This window comes from Hibiscus syriacus, unplaced genomic scaffold, assembly GCF_006381635.1.
Source record: "Hibiscus syriacus cultivar Baekdansim isolate YM2019G1 unplaced genomic scaffold, ASM638163v2 tig00000477_pilon, whole genome shotgun sequence".
In the NCBI taxonomy this organism is placed as follows: domain Eukaryota; kingdom Viridiplantae; phylum Streptophyta; class Magnoliopsida; order Malvales; family Malvaceae; genus Hibiscus; species Hibiscus syriacus.
This window is the reverse complement of record NW_024061790.1, coordinates 1,895,221-1,915,312: the sequence shown is the minus strand read 5'-3', so window position 1 is coordinate 1,915,312 and position 20,092 is coordinate 1,895,221. Positions and strand designations below refer to the sequence as shown.

At 35.3% G+C, this 20,092-nt stretch overlaps 1 protein-coding gene across 2 annotated transcripts; it reads left to right on the top strand.

Moving 5' to 3' along the window:
* The first annotated feature begins 4,411 nt into the window (after positions 1-4,411).
* LOC120206808 lies at positions 4,412-16,674 on the top strand. 2 transcript variants are annotated; one of them, XM_039206392.1, is made up of 3 exons: positions 4,412-4,668; positions 5,814-5,894; positions 16,131-16,674. In XM_039206392.1, the coding sequence occupies exons 1-3, from the start codon at positions 4,510-4,512 to the stop codon at positions 16,536-16,538; spliced, it is 648 nt and encodes a 215-aa protein (XP_039062323.1). In that variant the 5' UTR covers positions 4,412-4,509; the 3' UTR covers positions 16,539-16,674. The 2 variants fall into 2 exon arrangements, with proteins under 2 accessions (XP_039062323.1, XP_039062327.1); XM_039206396.1 differs by lacking the exon at positions 4,412-4,668 and adding an exon at positions 5,356-5,517 and having other exon boundaries at positions 5,712-5,894.
* The last annotated feature ends 3,418 nt before the right edge of the window (positions 16,675-20,092 follow it).

The window sequence follows — 20,092 nt, the reverse complement described above, 5'->3', positions numbered from 1 at the left end:
ATTATACCCTCAATCCCTGAACTTTCAAAAACTCACAAACAAACACCAAAACTTATAAACTTTGACAACTCTCCCCTCATAAGAAATTTCGGTCTCTCAATTTATTTAAAGAAAAAAGATGAGGAAACTACTCTTTCATAGACTTCTGAGTCTCCACGTGGCCTCCGTAAGGCTACGATGACTCCATAAAACCTTAACCATTGGTATGTGTCAGGTTCTCAAAACATGATCCTCAAAAGTGAGAATATGAATATGATCCTCCTTATAACTAAGATCAGATCTCAGCTCAATATCCTCAACAGAAATAATGTTAGATGGATCAGATCGGTAACGCCTTAACATAAAGATATGGAAAACATCGTGAATACACTCCAACTCAACCGGTAGCTTGAGCTGATATACAACAGGTCCTACCCGGTTAGAATCTGATAAGGTCCAATAAACCTCGAACTCAACTTACCTTTACGGCCAAATCTTTGAATGTGTTTCCATATAGATACTTTCAGAAAGACTCAGTCATCCACATTAAACTCAATATCTCGTATCTTCAAGTCAACATAAGACTTTTGTCTATCAAAAGCATCCTTGAGACTATCTTGAATCAATCTAACAATACTCCTTGTCTTCTAAATAAGATCGGGTCCTATAACACTCCTTTTAGATAACTCAGTCCAACTTAACGAAGTACGACACCTACGACTATACAAGGCCTTAAACAGTGCCATTTGAATACTGGTCTGATAACTATTATTATAGGCAAACTCAACTAATGACAAGTGATCCTCCCAGCTGCCCCATAAATCAATAATGCATCCTCTAAGCATATCCTCCAGAATCTAAATAACCCACTCAGACTGACCATCTAATTGTGGGTGCTAAGTCATACTAAAATTCAGTGAGTACCTAAAGACTTATGAAGAGCTTTCCAGAATCGTGACGTAAATCTTGGATATCGATAAGAAATAATGGATAAGGGAACCCCATGAAGGCGAACAATCTCAGAAATATACAACCGAGCTAATTTGTCCAAAGTATAATTAGTCTGAACTGGAATGAAGTGAGCATACTTAGTAAGACGGTCTACAATAACCCATAATGAATCCTTCTTAGACTGCGTCAAAGGTAATCCACTGAAAAAATCCATAGTAACTGGCTCCCATTTCCACTCCTGAGTCTGGATGGGTTGAAGTAAAGCAATTGGAAATTGATGTTTAGCTTTCACTTACTGACATGTCAAATATTTAGCCACATAACCACACCAATATACCTTTCTATGAGATTTTGACACATCTTAACACCACCAGGATACATGGAATAGGGATTATCATGAGCTTCCTGTGAAATAGAATTTCTCAATTCAGAATCATTTGGCACACAATAACGTCCTCGGAAGCACAATACAACATCCTCATCAAAGGTGTACTCAGAATCAGAACTTTGCTCAGCTCACTTCACAAATGGAAGCAAGGATACATCAATAGGTTGTTTTGATTTAATCTCAACCACCAAAGTAGGCTTAACTTGGAGTTCAGCTAACATAGTACCATCATCATACAAACTCATGCTAGCAAACATAGCTCTCAAATCAGTAGTTTCCCTATGACTTAACGCATCAACAACTACATTAGCCTTCCTAGAATGATACTCAATCTTGAAATCATAGTCTTTTAGGATATCTAACCAATGATGCCATCTCATATTGAGATCCTTCTGAGTCAACAAGTACTTCATACTTTTATGATCAATATAAATATAACACTTCTCTCCATAAAGATAGTGCCTCCAGATTTTCAATGCAAACACCACCACAACTAACTCTGGATCATGAGTAGGGTAGTTACACTCATGCGGCTTCAACTGAAGAGACACATAAACTACTACTCTCCCATCCTACATCAGACCAGAACCCAAACTAGTGTGTGAAAAATCATTGTAAACTGTATAGTCCTTCGAAGAGGATCACAAAATAGAAACAGGACGGGGATTTAATCCCATGTAGAATCAGGACGGGGATATAATCCCATGCAGAATCATACATACATTGGTATATAATTCAAAAATGATACATCGACAATCAAAAATCAAACATTTTCCATATCGTCATAATCAGAATACAATTGTGCTTACTAATGATATTATATAATACAACATCATAAAATTTATAAAGGCATAATTTGAGTAAAAGGGACGCATCTATAGTAACTAAACACTACCAACTAAGCCTTACATTTCCCACAATCGGTAGTATTAGGTCATGCGGAATAGTGCCCTAAAAATAACATACCATCCTATGAGTATATAACTATATATCTAAATAAAAATAGACCATTAAATCACTTAACAACACTTAAGTAAATCTCGAGACGAATGTACGAAATTGAACTGAGCTCGGTGAGAACGATCGGGATCTATCAGAGAGCGATGCGGAGACCCGAGCTCACCTTCAGAATATAATAACAAGAAATGAGTCCAAAACCTCATAATTTACTTAACATAATCAATACTTTAAGCAATAAATCATGCAAAACGGGGGTTACAGGTTAAAATTTGGCAAAACGAACTTAGGACGTCAAAAAACATAAAGGTAAGAATCTTCAGAAAAAAGTAAACGGTCAATGGTCAACTGGTCCGGTTCGGTTCGGTCAACGGGTCGGGTCAAACCGTTTCACTTTTTTAACTGCTAGGACGAAGCCCACTCTTTCATGCTGACGCGTGGGGCAAGTGGGGACTGTTTCGGTGGCCAAAAATTTACAAAAAATGCAGGAAAATATTTTAAAGCACAAGAAGTCACTTACAAACGTCGGTTTTTTTTAAAAGATCAATGGAGATGGGGTTTTTACAAAACCCGAATATTCAATCCGTTACCGATTGCAAATAATGACGGAGAACGAAAATCCAAGGACACTGGACAAATGGGGTCGATGAGACGAAAACAATGGTACCGGAGGTGTCATACACCACCACTCGGTTAGAGACGAACCAAAGAAAAAGCAAAAAATGAGGTAGAGAGTGAGAAAGTAATAGTAACAACATGAAGAAAAGAAAGAAGAAAGAGTGGGGTTATTAACCTACCCTAGAAATTGGATAAATTATACCCTCGGTCTCTAAACTTTCAAAAACTCACAAAAAACACCAAAAATTTATGAACTTTTTAATTTAACCCAAAACTTGGGGTGTGACACATGCATTTATCGATATATTTTATTATTATTATTACGGATTTTCACAAGCATTTGAAAGTTATGAACTTTGAACATTTGTGTTATGTTTCAATAATTTAATTGCTATTTTTAAGATGTTTATTAGAATATGATTTCCTTGAGGGACAAATTTTCAAATAGACTCTATGGATCTGACCTATTTCCTATAAGTCTAGTAAAGGGGTTACATATATCTTATATGATTAGAAGTTTTTATTTAACTTAGAATCAATTTGTTTCATAATATTATAAATAATTATAATTAAATTTTCTAAAAAATCAAATAACTAGATTCAACTCGAAATATTTTTAAATAAAATTTAAATCATAAAATAAAGCTTGTGAATTTAACTAACTCAATTTTTTTTACTTGACTCAACTCGATTGAATATCCCTAAACACTAATAAAATAATGGGTAAAGTACAAAAATGGTCCCCCAACTATAGGATGATACTTTGTTGAGACCATCGACTATTATAAGTTACAAAATGGTCCCCCAACTATAGGATATAGTTTTGTTGAATCACCTAACTATTAAAAGTTACAAAATGGTCACTCGACTATTCATATGTTCCAAAATTATCATTTTCTATTAAAACATTTACGATCTTTTGAGATGGACGTCAACCTATTGATTGGGATATGATAAAATCATATTTTAATAATGTCTACTAGCACTGCCATTGCTTTTATTCATTGACTCGATGATATAATGTTTCAAGCACTTACACAACAACATAATGTAAACGAAGAGTTGATACACGAAATACAACTCAAACGGTTCTAGGATCAAATTTTGTCATATCTCAATCAACAAGTTAACTTCTAGCTTAGACAACATCTAATTTTTTTTAAAAAAAGGACAAGTTTGGAACATATGAATAGTCTGATGACCATTTTATAACTTTTAATAATCGGAGAACCCAACAAAGCAATGCCATATAGTTGAAGCACTATTTTATAATTTATAATAGTTAAATAACTCAGCAAATTAACGCATTATCGTTGAGAACTATTTGTGTACTATATCCAAAAATAAATAAATTTCAACTTTGTTCCTACCTTCAAAATGCCCACTTGAATGAAGCTGGATCCAATATCCATATGTTACGCGGCTCAACTGCACTGGTTAAAGTGTCCAACCTCCATGCAACCTCTTTTTCGTTAATATAAAGTTACAACAATCGAAGCAACCTTTCTTCTCTCTACAACAATTTAACCCAATTAATAAAACAAAGGGGAGAAATCAAAATCCTCTCTTTTTCCTTCCTTTGTCGACCGCCAAAAAACCCAATCGGGAAAAAATATATGGGGAAGAAAAGGAAGTCAATAGCGACGAGCCTTGATGAGGTGGATCGGACTATGTACGTTTCGTTTTGCAGCGCCGCTAATTCTTTGTCTCAGCTTTATACTCAGTCCATGAACCAGCAGAAACTCTCCTTCCAAGCTGGCAAACGCCGTAGCCTTGTACTCTCTCTGCCCCCCCCCCTCTCTTTCTATGTGTGTGTACGTATATATACTGATTGAATTGTCGGTTTTTATTTGTATGCAATATTAGCTTGATGGGTTTTCATCTCTTTTTTTGCATACATATATATATATTGAATCTGGGTTTCTATTTGTATGCGATATAAGCCTGATGGGTTTATGTATTTGTTTTTTAATCTTGATTTTGGGTTTTATTTGAGTGGTTCTAAAAGATACGCTTTTGATCAATCAAACCTGTTTTATTTATTTTTATTTACAAGTTAATAATTGTGTTTAAAAATATATATTTTTATGCGAAAATGGTTATGGGTTTTTGCTGGTTGTGGATTGATATGATTAGGGTTTTTTAGTTCCTCTTGCCGTGTATCCGGATACATTGCATTTGTATGTTTGTGTGGTTTAGCTTGAAGGCAGTGTGGTGCATTTTATTTGAGAAGCCTAAATGATAATAAGCCTTAAAAAAGTGCGGTGAATAAGTTGATTTGTTGTTGTAATGTACTTATTTGTAAGAGTGGAACCGGGCAACTGGTTGCTATGGGATGTTTAAACCCGTGGTGAGTTTCGACTTGAGCTAATCTTTTGATTGGCACTGATACCTTATAACAAAGGCAACGTCAACAAAATGAATTTATAGTTTCCCTTCTTAGGCTCAGTACTCTCGTATTGCACTGTCATTATTTTTGAAAGCGGAGGAGTGTGGAAATTGATGTACTGAAGCTAACAGAACCATTGATATCATATCACTTGCTTAAGTGTGTGCCCTTTATAGCTTGAAACTTGTGTTAGTCATTGAGTCATGCAACAAGCTAATTTATAACCCTTCTAGAGTTTTGACGTTAACTCCTTTTAGTGTCAATATAATGTGATTACGTGCTTCGGAATTATTGTATTCAATTTAGAAGTTTAATTTCTAAAGAGGACTTTGAATGTCATATATAAATTCTCCATGTTTCCTTTGTCAAGGGCAAAGGCCTATGCATATTTCACACAACATCGAGTGTAAAACCTATTAAGTTAATTGTTTTTCAGCCTTTATTTGTGAACTTGCATATTAAGTCATCTATGAAGTGCTTCTAGCTCGGAGTTAGAAGTTTATGCTAATAGTTGATTCAACTTGCTTTCAGGAAAAACTTTATCAATGGATTTGGAGGCTACAAGAAGGAGGATCAAGAGTAACAACAATGGATATCTTCAATTACCTTCATGTTTGTTGTTCTTTTTGACTCTTCTATAATTTGCCATAGGGGTTGAAAAAATGAATATGAATACGAAACCGTGCTTGAAAATTTTCAAATCCAGACACACATATGGAAGAATCAAACTTGAACTCACAGCAAACTGAACCCCCAATGAGCCAAACTTGAGATCAACCTTATCTAAATCCATAATAGATGGAACTTAATACAAATAATAGAATATTTAAAAAAAAGACCCCAGACCCGTATTTGTTATGCTCATATAAAAAATAATAACAATAATGAAATGATTTGAACTTGAAACTGATATGGCCTTTTTGAAATTGTTTATTTTCTACCTCTATGTGCCATTCACTCCTGGAATGTTCTCATTTTGGAATTCTGTTATGACTACCTTAATACACCTGGGTGCATAAAGGTAAGCCTTATGCCATTTTATATTTAATTTACTTCATTGGGATATTGTCTCTAGGCCTCTTGTTAAGGTTGAATGAATATTACTTTCCCTTAATTGCTTTTTGAGGTTGTATGAAATATCCCTTTCCCTTAGCTGCTGTTTTAAACTCGAATGCGTGTTGGACATGAGTACTTAAAGAAAAATAAAGTCTGAAAGACATAGGTCTATCCATATTTTAGAAACATACAATTTATTTGAGAAGTATGTCTCTTATTTCAAACCTCTTCTTTCAAACATGTTCTGTTTAGTTCTCAAATTTTGTGTCTGAAAGACTTGTACAAGGAGTTATTTTGCTTATGCAGTTGGAAAGTTGGAAATTAGTTTTATAATATTCTTGTGGTTTTGGCCTCTAAAGATGTGCAAGCACTAGCATGCTTTTTACAAAGAAGGATAGGATAGATTTTCCCATATGAAACAAAGGAATCTTCTTGTGAATCCTTTGGAAATCCTTACATTTTTTTGATCCTTTTTATTTGTCATAATTCTATATCTGGTTATTTTTAGAGAAAATAACCTCAGTGACCGAAAATTCCTTATAATATACGATTTTGGCCAACTTTTTTTCGATTTGCCAAAATGACCAACAAAATCGTAATGCGATCTCTAAATCGCAACGCGATCTCCAGTATGGCAAATCAGTTTCCAGATTTGCAACGCGATTTTGACTATCGCAATGCGAATATGTAAATCGCAACGCGATTCTGACTATCACAACGCGATAATACATAATCACAACGCAATAATACATAATCGCAATGTGATTCTGACTATCGCAACGCGATAATACATAATCGCAACGCGATTCTGACTATCGCAACGCGATAATACATAATCGCAACGCGATTCTGACTGTCGCAACACTGAATTTCAAATTCACAACAGATTTTAGTTTCGCAACACAAATGTTTTGGGTATATAACTACGCAGCAGAAGCAACTCATAACCTAAATCCCTAAATCGTAACTCATTCCATCTCCATCTATCACTCTCTCCGGCAACATCCGTTCCTATATCCAACGACATCCTTCCCCATCCGACAACAGGTTTTAGTTTCGCAGCTCGTTTGTTTAGTAAATTAATTTACAATAATGAAATCATCTAATGTTGATCATGTTTGGATAGATTTGTGTTTTGGAAGGTCATGAGAGAATGTTCATAGTGTTTTACAATATATGCCTTTACCCATGAATCTTAAACTAAAACTGTCATTAAAAAAGTTAACTTATAAAACTCTAATGTTACGTGTTGCAAATAAATTGAATTTAGAGCCCTTAAGTGGATTTAAGCTATCTTATCAGAGAAAAGGTAAAGTTTCTTTGTTAACCAAAAATGAAGATGTTGAACGATTCATTTCTTACATTAGTGTTTCGCAAGATGATGTTACATTGTATGTTGTTGAACCTAGAAGAAGTGAAGTTGGGTCAGTAGCGGGTAGTAATCAACTAAGTTTTTCGACCCCAGTTTATGGTGCTCAAAATTTAATGGTTCCACCACAATTTCATCACCAAGAAAATTTTGTTTCACCACATTTCCAATACCAAACACAATCTCAAAACCCACAACCTTTCCCTAATCCAAATCCCAATCAACTTTCAGCACTAAATTCTGGTTTTCGTATTAATCAGTTAGACGATGATGAGCCAACAGAAAAAATTATGAGTACTAGTCGGTATTCGAAACTTGATCTTGGTCAATACCCGGACTTTGATCTTGGTCAATACTCGGATTTTGATGATGTCTCAGAAGAAGAAACAGACCCTGCGTGTAATGATTTTGATATTGGTCAATACCCCAATTTTGATGATGAAACAGCCGCTGCCGAGGAAGATGTTGATGATAATGAGGAGGAAGTTACGAATGTGAATGAACATGTTGAATATCCATTCTGTAATTCATATAGCCCTGAAGAATAAAAAGAAGAAGAAGAAATCCCCGAAGAAAAGTCCCCGAAGAAAATGCTACGGGAGTATAACTGGAATATGCTAGAATTACTTCAGATACCGGAAGAAGAGTTGGTAAAAATAGCAGTTGATTGTTACACAAAAATTATTCGTATCAAGAAAGATGATTGTTTTGATACAAAGGAAGACTTGAAGATAGCTTTGTATACGAAATGTGTGGAAGATGGCTATCAACTAAAAGTTAACAAATCAAGAAAAGATCGTTTCGAAACAAGGTGTATGATTGACAAAAACTGTACATGGCGTATGATTGCAAAGATGATAAAAGATTGTGAAATGTTTTAAGTTAGGACTTTTATTGATAAACATATATGTTCAAGAACCCAAGTTTTTCCTCACCATAGACAGACAAACAAAAAGGTGTTGGGTGGTTTTCTGGCTGAGTTAATGATTTTTAATGGCAGGGTATATCGGGGACATGAAATTATGACTGACATGAATGCTCGGTTCAAGATTAGTATCTCATATTCTCAAGCTTGGAGAGCCAAATGTTATGCCTTGGAATTGTTGAGGGGGTCGCCAGAAGCATCGTTTGCCCAACTGCCGGCTTATTGTCACAATTTAAAGCTAAAAAATCCTGGGTCGGTAACTCATATTAAAACAGATAGAGATGGACGTTTTGAGTTGCTGTTTATCGCCATTGGTGCTGCGGTTAGTAAATCAATATAATTTTGTTGACTCATTTTTGTTAGTTACATGCATTTCACATTTAAATGATTATATTTCTTCTGTATATGATTTTGTAGATTCGTTCATTTATTACTTGCATGCGCCCAGTTATTATAGTTGACGGAGCACATTTAAAAGGTCGATACCTTGGAGTAAACTTATTAGCAGTAGCCATGAATGCTAACAATGGGATACTGCCAATAGCTTACGGGGTTGGCAAATCTGAAACCTCTGATTCATGGACATGGTTTATGGGGCATCTTAGGGATTGCATAGGTCCTATTAGCAATTTGACAATCATATCCGATAGGGCAAACTCAATTTACAACGCTGTTAGAAAGTGTTTTCCAGATGCTTTTCATGGACTTTGTGGTGTTTATTTATATAGAAATCTAAAATCAAGGTCTGCTGGTATACAAAATCACAAATGGACATACTGGAAGGCTGTAAAAGCTTATCGGGAAGTGGATTTTAATAAGCATATAAATTGTTTAAGAAGTGTTTTGTCTCAGTGTGCTCAAACACTAGAAGATGTCGGGTTTGAAAGATGGACAAGAGTACATCAACTTGGAGCAAGATATGGTTTCATGGCGTCTAATAGTGCAGAATCAATCAACGCTCTAAGTCATCATTCCCGGAAATTACCCATTACTATGTTAATGGATTTTTTATAGCCTCTATTCAACAGTGGTACTACAAGAAAAGAAACCATGCAGGTATTATTTCTTTAAATTCGTAACTTATCATATATTTTATTAAGTATTATTTATTTAAATTTACAGGAACATTGGAACATCGTGTTACCCCATGGACTGAAAAAAAGATAGCATAACGTGTTGTGAAGTCAACGTCATGGAGAGTTGAACCATGTTCAAACACTTTGTTTGAAGTACTGAATAATAACTTAAATGAGCTTGTTGCTCTAAATGCAAAGACGTGTAGTTGTATGAAATGAAAAACATCTGGTTATTCGTGTGGGCATGTTATAAAAGTTACTCTTCATCTAAACCAAGATGATTCAAGCACATACGCTATGGATTGCTACACTACAGAAGTATATCAACAGACTTATGCCGAGATTATCTACCCTATTCCACATCCTTCTAAGTGAGACATACCAGATGACTTACAAATAGTTTTACCACCAGCCATGGATAGAAGGCTACCTGGCCGACCAAAAAGTCACGATCGTATACCGTCTAAGGGTGAAGAGAAGAAGAGATCGACATGTAGTCGGTGCAAGGAAAGTGGTCATATAAGGTTGACATATGGATCACCAGTTCCATCACAACCATCTTTTCCTCTACCAAAATATAGATACTCATCAAAATCCAAAGCTCATATGGTGTCAAGAAAAAGGCAATCAAAATCGCAATCAAAATCAAAATCCCAATCACAATCGGCTTCACCTTTTGGGACTATTAACTTAGGTGATTTTTAAATGTAAACGTTGTATTATGTGTAAACTTTTAACATTTTCAGTTAGGCATGTATTAGTAACTTGAGTTTGAACATTGCTATGATATGTTAAGTTGTTATCACTTATTACACATTCATTTGAATATCGCAACGCAAATTTGACTATCGCAACGCGAATTTGATTATCGCAACTCAAAAATCGCAACGCGAATTTGACTATCGCAACGCGAATATGACTATCGCAACGCAAAAATCGCTACGCGAATTTGACTATCGCAACACGAATTTGATTATCGCAACGGGTATTTGACTATAGCAACGAGAAAATCGCAACGCGAATTTGATTATCGCAACGGTTATTTGACTATCGCAACGAGAAAATCGCAACGCGAATTTAACTATCGCAACGCGAATTTGACTATCGCAACGCGAATTTGATTATCGCAACGGGTATTTGACTATCGCAACGAGAAAATCGCAAAGCGTATTAGACTATCGCAATGCGAATTGACTTTCGCGTTGCGATTTTGGCTTTCGCGTTGCGATTTTGGCTTTCGCATTGCGATTTTGAATTTAGCGTTGCGAAAGTGTACCTTCAACAGGTCTTTTGCCTTCAATATGATGCATATTGAAATCAACAAATCAACTTTTACATTTCAATCAATTAAACAAGCACAAATAAGAATTATTTACACATCAATATTAAACAAATCAACTTTTACAAATCAATTTTTATAAATTAATTAAACAAGTAAAAAATGATAATAATTCTTATTTTCGTCATCAATTAAACAAATCAGACTTTTAAGAATCAATTAAACAATCAAAAAAAGTGTACCCCAGACAGTTGTTTACCATACATCAATTTCACGCAGCTCACTTCAGGATTAACCTGCAGAAACCAAACATTTGCTCAAATAACACTTTCTACACATCTAAAACCAACAAACAGAAAATTATTATTGAATTCTAGGTACTTAACAACACTTGCATTTGACTTACAAATTGTTTATGGACACTTTCATAACGCGGATGCAGGTAGGCAGCGTCTCGTATATATCGCTCTAGCTATAAAATGCCGAAACCACAAGCTTACTGCACCTTTATCTCTATCGGTGGGAGGTAGAAACTGTGTACTTCCTATCATCAAACGCTCCAAGCACATGCATACGAGAGGACCACAATCCCCTCTGGCTTCCGGCGTTTTTTGTGGCGCGGTTTCGTCTCTGATAACTGTAACATTGAACTTTTTTAGCTTCTTGTTTCCAGAATAAGTCCAATAATTAATCGCATCCAAGAATTTAGCCAAATCAGAGCTCCATCCCTTAATAATATCTCTTAAATAAGACAATGATATGTAATTTATCATGCTGTCATATATTATTGTCTTCAGGGATGGGAGCTCAAGCTCGACGAGAAGCCAATGAGTACGTTCCAAAACAGGGATAAACACCTGCAATCATAAGTAATAATTCAAATTGCGCACTTATTTATGAACACCTTTAAAACATTTAAAAAAAATAAATACTAACCTTATCGATCTCCCACCATGCAGGATAAAGTTTAGCTTGTCCATTAGCCAACACATATGATTCCTGTCGTTGATTCTTCAAGTGAACTACGTGAAAAGACGTCGGCATAATTGTATATCACATATTTTTTTATTTTTCTTCAATTTCCTTACTATTAGAAGACGTGGAACCCATGCATCAATATGCTATTTTACAAAAAAAGACATATATTAGTGAATTACATAAATTTTAAAAAAAAATTAATCAAAATGAAATATAAGAAGAAATATAAGACTTACCCCCCATCGAAATAGCCTTTGTCTTCAACCCCTAATAACACACCCCACCAAGACCGATCAATCAACAAATGCATATCATCGTTGAGTTTGTATATGACAGCGTAACACCCTTGGCTCCGCTCATGTAGATAAAAATCAACTGCGGTCTTAGCCCAAAGGGTATTATCCAGAATTGTTTCTGGTAGTTGTTTCCTCTCCACTTCATCTGTTGGAATGGTAATGGCCGGTAACTCATACGAAAGCCAACAATCATCCATCATGTCCGGCACGTGAGGGGGTTTCTCAATAATTCGACATATTACGCCATATGAATCGGGCTCTTGAATGGTGTAAAGGACCTCTTCAACGATGACAGGGCCTCTTGAACGGTGGGAGGGGACTCTTGAGGGATGATAGGGGCCTCTTGAATGATAGGAGAGGCCTCTTGAACGATGACAGGTGAGTCGGGCTTCTTCTTACGGAGTCTTCGTACTATTGGGGTGAACGGAGACGTAATGACATGTGTACGTCGTCTGATGCGTGAACCCCGTTGTGTAAGAAAAACCCGACATAAAGCATCCACCTTATCGAGCCGCTAAAAATAAATTAATATATAAATCAGTAAATAAATAGACATGATATTAAACAGTGAAAACAAAGACAAATATGTTTCAAACTTGCACGGTATTCACCCAAGTCATTATTCTATCATAGTTCACAAAATGCATCAGATAACATTCCAGAAGTAAGCACTTATAAACATTTAAAAGGACAACATATAGGTTTAGTGCATGTTCAAGGACAGTATAAAGAGTAGTAGTTTATTCTTGAAACTTAAATTTGCAACACTGTGAAGTTAGTATTTGTCTTTGTCTTTTGGTTGAAGTAATCCAATCCATTCAAGTTTCAATTTACAGAAGAAGAATAGTTTATGAAACTTAAAATCGCAACGCAAAACCAAAATCGCAACGCGAAACTAAATTTGCGTTGCGATAGTCATTTCCGTGTTGCGATAGTCATTTTCGCGTTGCGATTTAAGTTTCGTGTTACGACTATTCTTCTTCTGCAAATTGAAACTTGAATGGATTGCATTACTTCAACCAAAAGACAAAACAAAGACAAATACTAACTTCACAGGGTTATTTTAGATCTGTTTAGTAGTATTGATAGCAACCGAATGAATTTACTAAGCAATCTAATTGAAATGGTTAATCTAAGTGAAATTACGAGTAAATCAAGTTAAATATAAAAAATCTTAAACTTACCTCATTGCGTAGAGTATGAACCTCATTCTGCAACGATGCTACCATCTCACATAGAGCCGCTACCTCACCACGTAAAGTAGATACCTCGTCACGCCATGCACCATTGTCATCGCGTAAAATACCGACCTCCTCACGCAAGGCATTGACCTCATCACGTAACTCCCCTAACTCATCCCGTGGAGGTGGAGAACAGGGAGATAAATGTCGTGGCATCTTTTCCGGTCGCCTATCATGAGGTGATGGTGGAGAAGAGGCTCGATGATGTGACGGAATAGGTGATAGCTCTCGTTGTAGAGGTAAGTGTGGTCGATCAGGTGATGGCTCTAGGTGAGGTGATGGCTCTCGAAGTGGAGGCTGCTCATCATCCGTGCCATCAAAAAAACGCTTGCTAGCTTGCCACCAATCAGTGGCAAGCTCAGCCTCCGTGGGTGTCAGCCTCTGTAATGGAGTGTTGGCCTCCTAACAATATAAAAACTCAAACAAAGGTAAACATGTACTAGTAATAACTTGTTTATATATAGTAGTATTTGTGTTAACTTACATCATTTATTGTCGTATACCGTAGTAACTCTTCCCAAATCAACAGCCGCCGTTTTCTCTTCCAAGAAATAGCTCTAGGAATATCATTTGAAGTTTTTAATGCATATGTCTGCATGTCGGGAAAAGCTTCAAATATCCAAATCTAAAAAAACAATATAATACACAAACATTAGTAATTTTTAAATAATTAATTATAATTTTGGAAACATTATATAGAAATTCTTACCTTAAAGGCCCAAATAAAGCCTGACAAAGTGTATTTGGAATCATCTCCACGCAAACTTTTGCGGACATCAAAGGCAGACGAAAACTTGTTCCAGGTAGCTTTCCATAGATACGAACCCCACGGAAACAGGTTCCATGCATTTAAGTCCTCTACCAATAATATTAGGTCCTTAGGAATAGGTTGTCTGGCCTCTCTGCCTAAAAAGTCGGCATGAAAAAGTACTAAAAGGCATACTTGGACAACATCGACGTTATCCATCCGAGTAAAACCATCTTTCTTATTCAATAATCTCGTCAAGTCATCGTCGTATAAATTTGGCTTCTCCATTGACAGCTCAGGAAAAACCCGGGATAACCATGATGGGTGAGTAATATGACTAGTGTATCGACCTACATCATCGTTTCCGAAGCGTAGACCAATGATTAAGCAAAACTCCTCCCGCCCAAAACACGTATACGCCGGTGGAAAATGAAACCATATATCTTCATTACCACATTTTATACTCTCGGGTAGATCGCTAGTCATGGTCTGAAGCCACAAATGGGTCAACATAGCATCTCCACCCGGATGTTGTACTTTCAGCCATGGCCCGAAGCAAGTATCCTCAAACAATGTTCTTTGTACAGGTGAAAGCTTCGACGTAATTGTAGTGACTAGGCTTATTTTATTCCTTAAGGTCAATTGAGCCGAAAAAAAGTTTTACAAAAACAATAAACATACCAAGTTAGATTAAAAACTACACTGTGAAGATATACCAAAAACAATAAAGAGTAGTAGTAGTTTATTCTTCAAACTTAAATTTGCAACACTGTGAATTTCGTATTTGTCTTTGTTTTTTGGTTGAAGTAATGCAATTCATTCAAGTTTCAAATTGCAGAAGAATAATAGTTTCTGAAACTTAAAATCGCAATACGAAAATGACTATCGCAACGCGAATTTGACTATCGCAACGAGATAATCGCAACGCGAAATGAAAATCGTAACACGAAAATGACTATCGCAACGTGAATTTGACTATCGTTGCGATTTTCATTTTGCGTTGTGATCCTCGGTTTCAAATAGTCATTGTCTAAAATTGAAACTTGAATGAATTGCATTACTTCAACCAAAAGACAAAACAAAGATAAATACTAACTTTACAGGGTTAAAGACTAAACATTTTAGCAGTATTGACAGCAATCGAATGAATTTAATAAGCAATCTAAGTGAAATGGTTAATCTATTATTGAAATTACCAGTAAACTTATCATCAATTTCAATATGAAAAACCTAATAATAATGCAAAAATTTCAAAATAAAAATAATTAAAAAAACTAACACTCGGTGGTTGATTTGATTGATTTTCCATTTCTGATCGTGAATGATTGTGAGGGTAGCTCTGAGAGATGGAGATAGACGGATTTCGTCGGAGATGGGGATGGATTTTGTTGGATATGGGGACGGATGTCGCCATAGAGAGTGAGAATGGAGATGTGACTGAGTTGTGATATAGGTTTTTAGGTTAAGAGTTACGATTACAGGATGTATTAATATTCGTGTTTGGAATTTGAAAATAAAATACGCGTTGCGATACTAATGGCGCTTTGAAAATCGCATTATGATTTTGTATTATCGCGTTGCGATAGTCAGAATTGTGTTGCAATAGTCACAATCGCGTTGCGACTATATATTATCGTGTTGCGATTTACATATTCGCATTGTAATAGTCAAAATTGCGTTGCGAATCTGGAAACTGATTTGCGATACTGGAGATCGCGTTGCGACTTAGAGATCGCATTGCGATTTTGTTGGTCATTTTGGCAAATCGAAAAAAAGTTGGTCAAAATCGTATATTATAAGGAATTTTCGGTCACTGAGGTTATTTTCTCTTATTTTTATTATGTTCTGAAAATCTGAATAATTTTATAATCTCCCCGCAGACTGAACTAGACTCCTGTGGTGAGGAGCCATCAATGTCACCTAGAGCACCAAGCCAACAGCAGAAACCCCAGCCTACAATACCGTTCATGAATCCCAATTTCATGGTCTCTTCAGGCTCATCTGACCAAACGTCTGTGCAGGGAACTTGCCTTGACCATTGTGATCAGCAGCCGAAAAATTCTGTTTTCTCAAATGCCTTATCGAGCCCTGTTCGTCGGAGTCTTCAGCATTATCACATTTCTCAGGAAGGTTACTATCCTAATGGTGGTCTGCCTGCAGGAAACGGAGTCAGAGATAACGAATTCTACTTTCTCCAGCACCAGACTCAGGATCTCAACCCTCTTAGTTCCAACGGTACCTCAATGGACATGCATGCAGATAATCCATCGCATGAATCTCCTTACTGAGAATGGCAATTGTAGTTTCCAACAATTATAAAGATCCTGAAAGGGCTGTTGTGATTAGCATCACCATTTTTGTTTGTTGATGCTACCAAAGTGAAGAAAGCTCCACATTCATACCAAAAAAATGAAAAGAAAAAACTCATGGCACTGGTGATTGAAGAAGAATAGTCAGTGCGTGTTGCATAGACACAAATTGGCATGAATTTCAGTTGTGTGCTTTAGCAATATTTACTTATAGGTCTTAAATTTCTTGTTGTAAAGCATTTTGTTCAGGCAATACAATCATATTTGAAATGCAAAAGTAAATTTGAGTTCGAGTTCGGGTTTTCTGTACCCTATGAATTCAAGTTGAGTTCGATTTTGAAGTTCGATATATAGAATCGGTTCCTCTATCTTGGGAATACATTTAAATAATGGAAACAAATAAGAGATGGAAAATGAGATGAAAGTTGGTGAAGCCAAATCATGGTGGTTGCTACCTAGAGGCTAACAGGGTGATGTCGGCACCATTTGCGATAGGGACAAGAGCAGATGGGGTGGTCCAAAAAGCAATGAGAGGGCCTTCTTAAATAGGGGAATCCCATGCAACTTGTTTTATTTCAGGTCTAGGGGTGGTCATTCTTCTTATCATTAATAATTCCTAAGACTCTCCCTTCTTAGATTTATTGCATTTCCTCACTTGTCTTTTGACCCCACCAATTAGGTTTCCCCTCCCCCCTTCTTCCCATATGCACTCCTTTTATTATTGTTACATTCTTTCTTTTACGCTGTGTGTATACCACATGTTTCTCACTTGAGAATAAAGATGGCAATTGATCCAATATTTAAAATAATTTTAATTTGTTAATTTTTGTTTGATAGTTGAGTGTACCAAAATTCTAAATATATTACTTGCATTAATAATATCAACTAACCATAGTATAAAATCATCTCACTATATCAGATAACTTTAAATTTTGATCAGATATAAAAAAGGATGATTACACCATAATATCTATTCAAAATTTTCTTAATAAATTGCAACGCACTCACATTCTACATACGCATCTGCTCAAACTCACAATCTCTAGAGAGAATATTGAACATGCTTTGATATACCAAAAATGATTAACAATTTTTAAGATTATATTCAATTAGGACATTCAAATATTTAAATTTTTTTAGAATAATTTTTTAAGGGTTTCAAACTTTAATCGAATCAAAAATGATTTTTAACCATTGGAGTAACAATACTCTTTGGATTGATGAAGCTCAATTTATCAACAGAAAAAGTGCCAAGAGGGGGTGAATTAACCTTTTGAAAATTTTGGGTATGGAGTAAAAAGAGATAGACAATTTGCACAAGGATTTGTAGTGGTTTGACTTCTAAACCAAGTCCACATCCACTACCTTATCTCTACACTAAGGATTTTCTAACAAATTCACTAATTTGTTCTTTCTTTATATAGGCTCAAGAGTAACCTTTACAAAACTCTACCTTTTCAAAGACTAAGATAGAACCACTCCCCTTCTTAAAAAAATGATACAAGATGTAAACAAGAAAAACTTCACAAGGTAGATGCTTATAAGAATTAAGCCCACAAGAAAAACAATTGAAAGATTTACAATGAGCTCAAACACTTATGTACAAGAGAAAAGGAAAAATAAAGTGTAAAAGAGCTTTTCTCTTGATGTCTTTTACTTTGATAGGTATTGTAAAATTCTTCAAGTGTCCTCAACTTGTTTTTATATGTTAGAATGAGTTTGTGGTTGTTTCTAGTCGTTCGGGGTGTTTTGGAGCCGTTGGGAATGAGTTTTCTGCAAAAATAAAACTGTCCATAACAGGGAGTATCAGTACTACTTTGATGAGTATCAGTACTACCTTTATAATATTTAAATAAACTAGTCGTTAAAGACCATTGGGCTCGACCAATATCGATACTAGGGTTCATGGTATCGATACCACAGTGTAAAGTATTATTGGTACCCTTGAGTATTGGTACCAATTTTGCATTGCGGAATTTGAACAATTTGGAAAACAACTGGTAGTATCGATACTATCTGTAACACCCATAACCCGTATAAGTATACCTATACAGATTATAGATGTTACCCGAATTTCTAAAATAATTTTACAAGTCAAAAGCGATTTAAAATTTATGTTCTTAAAATGGTAACTGATATTATAAAAATATCATATCATATAATTTATATTTCGTTATAAACAAATTTAATTCAAAATATTTTTTATGAATAGTACTCGTGAACAGTGAACAATGTATAGTGAATAATAACAGTGAACAGTACCCATGAACAGTGGGGGAATCAGTTCCCATATGAGGGAATCGGTACCCCATAAGCAATCTGGAAATTTTGTTTTAAATCAAATACATATAGATTCATAAAAATTCCATTTTGTTTCCAATTTTGTTCAACAAAACAAATTGAACATTAATGAATACATGCCACTAATAAAATTAACATTACACCATAGAATGTCTTACTGATATTGAAATATACTCCTCGATGCTTTATGTCATTTTGAACTCTTTATTTCATTATTGGCTTTTTACCTACGCGTGAAAATCATCACACGCTAAGTATAAACTTAGTGAGGCAATTAAAACAATAGACAATGCAATACAATTCATGCATGAATTTCAATGTCCAAATCAAAATGCCATAAAATCATGTTACATATATGTGCAATATTTACCATTTAATACCATAAGCTCGTAAGCTTATTTTACCAATATACTTACCATTTATCCATAAGCTCGTAAGCTTATTTTACCATTATACTTACCATTTATCCATAAGCTCGTAAGCTTATTTTACCAATATACTTACCATTTATTTATTTTACCAATATACTTACCATTTATTTATAAGCTCGTAAGCTTATTTTACCAATATACTTACCATTTATCCATAAGCTCGTAAGCTTATTTTTACCAATACACTTTCCATTATTCCATAACCATATACAATAGACAATAGGCATAAACAATAGACAATAGCCCAATATACAACCCTGAGGACCCTAGGTACACGAGTCAAATATATGCACCGTAATGCAATCCCGAGTATGACACATAAGGTCGTGTCCACCATCTGTACTAGGTATCCTTAAGTACAGTCCCGAATATGACACATAAGGTTGTGCCCACCATATACACTAGGTATCCTTTAGTGTATTCCCAAATATGCAGCCTGCTGCTGGACTCTATGGCATGCCAACTATACCCTGTCCCTCAATGACTTATTTGGTCATACAGTATATTTTATTTGATCCATCCATGGCAAAGTATATTATCAATATTTTACATTGGGTAGTTCATACCCGAAATAACATTCATGATAAAAATCATATATGTTCATGTTAACATCATAGGAAACAATCAGTGATCAATGCATTTTATATTCAACCTTTGACATATTTAGAATATGTCAAATATATGATAGATGACATAATATCATATTGCTATAAACAAGGTCGACTTATCGTAAGTCTTCCTGATGATGTATAAAACATCCATGTATAATTTCATGCATGTATTGCACTCACCTTGACACTT